The 6,417-nt window shown below is 32.1% G+C and overlaps 1 protein-coding gene across 1 annotated transcript in view; it reads right to left on the reverse strand.

Moving 5' to 3' along the window:
• LOC143051536 (uncharacterized) overlaps nucleotides 1-6,141 on the reverse strand; it is a 202,662-nt gene extending 196,521 nt beyond the window's left edge. The window contains exon 1 of the mRNA XM_076224428.1: nucleotides 6,107-6,141. Within this exon, the coding sequence (XP_076080543.1) occupies nucleotides 6,107-6,121 (15 nt within the window). The 5' untranslated portion in view covers nucleotides 6,122-6,141. The remainder of the gene's footprint in view (nucleotides 1-6,106) is intronic.
• Between the last annotated feature and the right edge of the window lie 276 nt (nucleotides 6,142-6,417).

Genomic DNA, 6,417 nt, shown 5'->3' on the forward strand with positions numbered 1-6,417 from the left:
AAATAATGTTGATGATAGACCATTCATGAAATGAGCCCCAGCGGTTTTTTTCAGTGGTTAATACGGCATGCCATTTTGCTATTCAATCTAACTTCAAGATATCTCATAAACTTTACAAGATATCTTATATAATAGTTCATTAGATATCTTATATAGTTTGTAAGATATCTTATATAGTTTGTAAGATATCTTATAAAGTTTATAAGATATCTTACATAGTTCATGAGATATGTTATAAAGTTTATGAGATATCTTTTATAGTTTATAAGATATCTCATATAGTTTTCTTTATCATATATCTTATAAACTATATGATATATATTATGAACTATATATAAGATATCTTATATAAAGTATATTATAAGATATCTTATATACTATATAAGATATCTTATTATTAGCGATATTAGATATCTTCTTTATTACATAAGATATATATTTATATAAGATATCTTATAAAAAAGATTATATAAGATATCTTATATATCATATTAGATATATTATTAGAGACATCGTATAGAAATTATAAGATAATTCATATAATATATCTTATATAATTTTCTTAAGATGATATCCAATAAACTATATAAGATATCTTGTATAAAAAATTTTGATAAGATATTTCATATACTTAATGAGATATCTTATAAACTTTAGAAGAAATCTTATAAAGTATATAAGATATCTTATAAGTATATAAGATATATTATATATTTAATAAGATATCTTATAGTTTTTAAACTTTATAAGATATCTTATTAAATATATAAGATATCTCATATAATATAAGATAGCTTTAAAATATTAAATTATATAAGATATCTCATATATCAAATTAGATATCTTATAAAAATCTTATATGTTATATAAGATATCTCATATATTATGAAATAATTTGAGATAATTTGAAATTCGAATAAATAGCTAAACTGCTTGCCATAGGTTTATGATAGCTGGTATATATGCCTTGTTTACCAAAGTTAAGATGATAGTGCATAATGGTATTCATGTATTACAAGAGGGACGAAAGATACCAAAGGGACAGACAAACTCATAAATCTAAAACAAACTGACAACGCTATGGCTAAAAATGAAAAAAGACAAACAGAAAAACAATAGCAAAAATGACACAACATAGAAAACTAAAGAATAAACACGAACCCCACCAAAAACCAGGGGTGATCTCAGGTGCTCCGGAAGGGTAAGCAGATCCTGCTCCACATGTGGCACCCGTCTAGTTGCTTATGTGATTACAAATCCGGTAAATAGTCTAATTCGGTAGGTCACATTCATTAAAAGGAAGGGGATTGTAGTTACGACGTAAGGAACATATCCGATATCATTTGTGAAAAGGTTATTCCATAACGGTCAACCAACTCGTGATGGCGTCCGTAAAATTTACGAAGGGATGATTTCAACTTCACCATTTGGAACTCTTGGTTTAATATCTTCCTTGTGAGCAGTAACCCTCTATCAAGAAAATCATGATAGGAAATGCAAGCACGGGAATATCGTATCAATTGGGAGATATATACCCCGTATGCAGGTGCTGCTGGAATGTTGCTACTTAGAAATGGAAAGTTCACAATTGGAAAGCTGAAATCATGTCTTTTGTCGTAAAGTTTTGTTTTCAACCGACCCTCATTGTCAATTTCTAGATGTAAGTCAAGATATGAAGCCGACTTAACTGTATCTGTAGTATCCTTTATCTCCAATTCGATGGGATAGATGCGTTCCACATAGTCACCAAATTTTGAATTGTTTAGTGAAAGAACGTCATCTATATAGCGGAAAGTAGAGTTAAAGGATATTGCTAACTTCTTATCTGTTTTCCTAAGAAGTTCCTGCATGAAGTCAGCCTCATAATAATAAAGAAACAAGTCGGCAAGTAGAGGGGCACAGTTTGTTCCCATTGGGATGCCGACAGTCTGTTGAAAAAACACGTCCTCCGAACGTTACAAATATGTTGTCAATCAAGAAATCAAGCATCTTGATAATATCGGTTTCAGAGAATTTTTTGTTTGCAACTTCCCTGGTCTGAATCCAATAACTTCTTCAATCAGTGTACAGGTGAAACTTAAAATACATTTTCCGTTTTTATAGGCCAGGAAAATGATATTATTTCGTTTTTGATTGTATGCATAAAAAATTCCCAATTGGGGTAAAAATTCCCAATTTGATGTAGTCAAGGGACCCATTTGAAAACAGCTGGAATCATCCCTGGTACTAAGTATCAAGTTGATTGGACTTCAACTTCATCAAAAACTACCTTGACCAAAAACTTTAACCTGAAACATGCACTTTCATTTTCTATGTTCAGTGGACCGTGAAATTGGGGTCAAAAGTTTAATTTGGCTTTAAAATCAGAAAGATCATATCATAAGGAACATGTGTACTAAGTTTCAAGTTGATTGGACTTCAACTTCATCAAAAACTACCTTGACCAAAAACTTTAACCTGAAAAACTTTAACCTGAAACATGCACTTTCATTTTCTATGTTCAGTGGACCGTGAAATTGGGGTCAAAAGTTTAATTTGGCTTTAAAATTAGAAATATCATATCATAAGGAACATGTGTACTAAGTTTCAAGTTGATTGGACTTCAACTTCATCAAAAACTACCTTGACCAAAAACTTTAACCTGAAAAACTTTAACCTGAAAAACTTTAACCTGAAACATGCACTTTCATTTTCTATGTTCAGTGGACCGTGAAATTGGGGTCAAAAGTTTAAATTGGCTTTAAAATTAGAAAGATCATATCATAAGGAACATGTGTACTAAGTTTCAAGTTGATTGGACTTCAACTTCATCAAAAACTACCTTGACCAAAAACTTTAACCTGAAGCGTGACAGACGGACGAACGAACAGACGAACGAACGAACGAACGAACAGACGGACGAACGGACGCACAGACCAGAAAACATAATGCCCCTCTACTATCGTAGGTGGGGCATAAAAAATCCAATTTTTTTTCAAGCAGTTGCTGAACCATGAAAATGAGGTTAAGGACAATGGACATATGACAGACGGAAACTTCCTAACATGAGGTATCTGCATACAAAGTATGAAGCATCCAGGTCTTCTACCTTCTGAAATATAAAGTTTTATACAAATAGTTTACGCCGCCACCGGATAGTAATACCCATGTCTCACTCTACGACTTTCGTCACAGGCGAGACAAAAATGGAACATATATCCGGAGTCAAGAGTCAGTAATATGAAAATAGTCTATTTACAACAGATCCTTTTTACAAAATACTCAATAACTCCAAAAAGTATACAGATCTTTAGATTAATATAACAAAGAGGTGTGTAAAGTTTTAAGCAATAATCATAAATTAATTTTGAGATACGGCGCAACATGTAAAAAAAACCTCCCCCTTTTTTACAAAATACTCAATAACTCAAAAATGAAATTTTGAATCATCACCAAAAAAGTGATAAACAGATAGTAAAATTAATGTAACTAAGAAAAGTGTAAAGTTTTAAGCAATAATCAAGAATCGTTTTTGAGATATGGTGTGACATGTGAAAAAGAATCACACCACTGTTTTAGTTACAAAGTGCCGTAACTCATAAAGTTTAAATCTTATTTTCATTTGACCATCATAAGAAACAACTATATTAAGTTTCATGAAATTTAAATAAGGTGTTCTCAAGTTATGGTGCGACATGTTTACGCCGGACAGACGGACGGACACTGGACATTTGTATACCATAATATGTCCCGTCAAAATTTTGACTTGCGTATAAAACTAGAGGCTCTCAAGAGCCTGTGTCGCTCACCTTGGTCTATGTGCATATTACACAATGGACACAGATAAATTCATGACAAAATTGTGTTTTGGTGATCATGATGTGTTTGTAGATCTAACTTTACTGGACATTCTTCTTGCTACAATTATCTCTATCTATAATGAACTTGGCCCCGTAATTACAGTGGAAAATGTATTCTAAAAATTTACAAATATTTATGAAAATTGTTAAAAAATGACTATAAAGGGCAATAACTTCTTAAGGGGTAAACTGAAATTTTGGTCATGTTGACTTATTTGTAAATCTTACTTTGCTGAACATTATTGCTGTTTACAGTTTATCTCTAGCTATTATAATATTCAAGATAATAACCAAAAACTGCAAAATGTCCTTAAAATTACTAATTCTGGGGCAGCAACCCAACAACAGGTTGTCTGTTTTGTCTGAAAATTTCAGGGCTGATAGATCTTGACCTAATAGATTATTTTACCCCATGTCAGATTTGCTCTAAATGCTTTGGTTTTAGAGTAATAAGCCAAAATCTACATTTTACCCCTATGTTCATGATGTTCTATTTTAAGCCATGGCGGCCATCTTGGTTTGGCAGGGTCATGCCACACATTTTTAAAACTAGATACCCAAATGATGATTGTGGCTAAGTTTGGTTAAATTTGGCCCAGTAGTTTCAGAGGAGAAGATTTTTTAAAAGAATACTAAAATGTTAGAGAAAATGGTTAAAAATTGACTATAAAGGGCAATAACTCCTTAATGGGTTGACTGACAATTTTGGTCATGTTGATCTATTTGTAAATCTTACTTTGCTGAACATTATTGCTGTTTACAGTTTATCTATAATAATATTTAAAAAAAATAAGCAAAAACTGCAAAATGTCCTTAAAATTACTAATTCTGGGGCTGCAACACAACAACGGGTTGTCCGATTTGTCTGAAAATTTCAGGGCATATAGATCTTGACCTAATAGATCATTTCACCCCCATGTCAGATTTGCTTTAAATGCTTTGGTTTAAAAGTTATAAGCCAAAATCTACATTTTACCCCTATGTTCTATTTTTAGCCACGGCTGCCATCTTGGTTGGTTGGCAGGGTCACGACACACATTTTTCTTAACTAGATTCCACAAAGATGATTGTGGCTAAGTTTGGATTAATTTGGCCCAGTAGTTTCAGAGGAGAAGATGTTTGTAAAAGATTACTAAGATTTACGAAAAATGGTTAAAAATATACTATAAAGGGCAATTACTCCTAAAGGGGTCAACTGATCATTTCGGTCATGTTCACTAATTGTAAATCTTACTCTGCTGAACATTATTGCTGTTTACAGTTTATCTCTATCTATAATAATATTCAAGATAACAACCAAAAATAGTAAAATTTCCTTAAATTTACCAATTTACATTATTTAGGGGCCGCAACCCAACAACGGGTTGTCCGATTCATCTGAAAATTTCAGGGCAGATAGATCTTAACCTGATAAACAATTTTACAGACGTCAAACTTGCTCTAAATGCTTTGGTTTTTGAGTTATAAGCCAAAAACTGCATTTTGCCCCTATGTTCTATTTTTAGCCATGACAGCCATCTTGGTTGGTTTGGCAGGTCACTGGACACAATTTTTAAACTAAATTCCCCAATGATGATTGTGGCCAAGTTTGGTGAAATTTAGCCCATTCATTTCAGAGGAGAAGATTTTTGTAAAAGATTACTAAGATTTACGAAAAATGGTTAAAAATATACTATAAAGGGCAATAACTCCTAAAGGGGTCAACTGATCATTTCGGTCATGTTGACTTATTTGTAAATCTTACTCTGCTGAACATTATTGCTGTTTACAGTTTATCTCTAAATGCTTTGGTTTTTGAGTTATAAGCCAAAAACTGCATTTTGCCCCTATGTTCTATTTTTAGCCATGGCGGCCGTATTGGTTGGTTTGGCGGGTTACTGGACACAAGTTTTAAACTAGATACCCAAATGATGATTGTGGCCAAGTTTGGTGAAATTTAGCCAATTAATTTCAGAGGAGAAGATTTTTGTAAAAGTTAACGACGATGGACGACGCCGGACGCCAAGTGATGGGAAAAGCTCACCTGGCCCATAGCTCACTTGGCCCTATGATGAGAACACAGATTATAAACATTTGTCTTTCACATATGCCAACATGTATATTAGGCAACAAGCTTGGAATTGTCAACTTACATTGTTAACTGACAAAAATTACTACAATGCCATTGAAAACTACAGGCAACTGTTTAATTGTAATTTCTTTGTACCAAGTCTGTTTTGTCTCTCATAATCTGTGAATATCTTTTAAAGTAAGATAATACTATTTACCTTAAGGAAGTCCATCACTTCTTTCTTCTTCTTTTCAGAATAAAACGGTGCTGTTGTTACCAGATCATAAGGAGTCTTACCCTGAAATAACCTTTCATTTATTATACACATATATATCTTTTATTTCAAAAAACTGTAAAACATTAAGTAATAGGTAACTGTTGAATAAATTTTACCTATACAACATGTACAATAATAGGTAATTGTTGCATTAATGTTACCTATATAATTAAAAACGATAAATAATAGATAAATTATTGCACTAATGTTACCTTTATAACATGTATAATATAATGCAATAAATAATAGGT

This window comes from Mytilus galloprovincialis, chromosome 11, assembly GCF_965363235.1.
Source record: "Mytilus galloprovincialis chromosome 11, xbMytGall1.hap1.1, whole genome shotgun sequence".
Classification (NCBI taxonomy): Eukaryota; Metazoa; Mollusca; class Bivalvia; order Mytilida; family Mytilidae; genus Mytilus; species Mytilus galloprovincialis.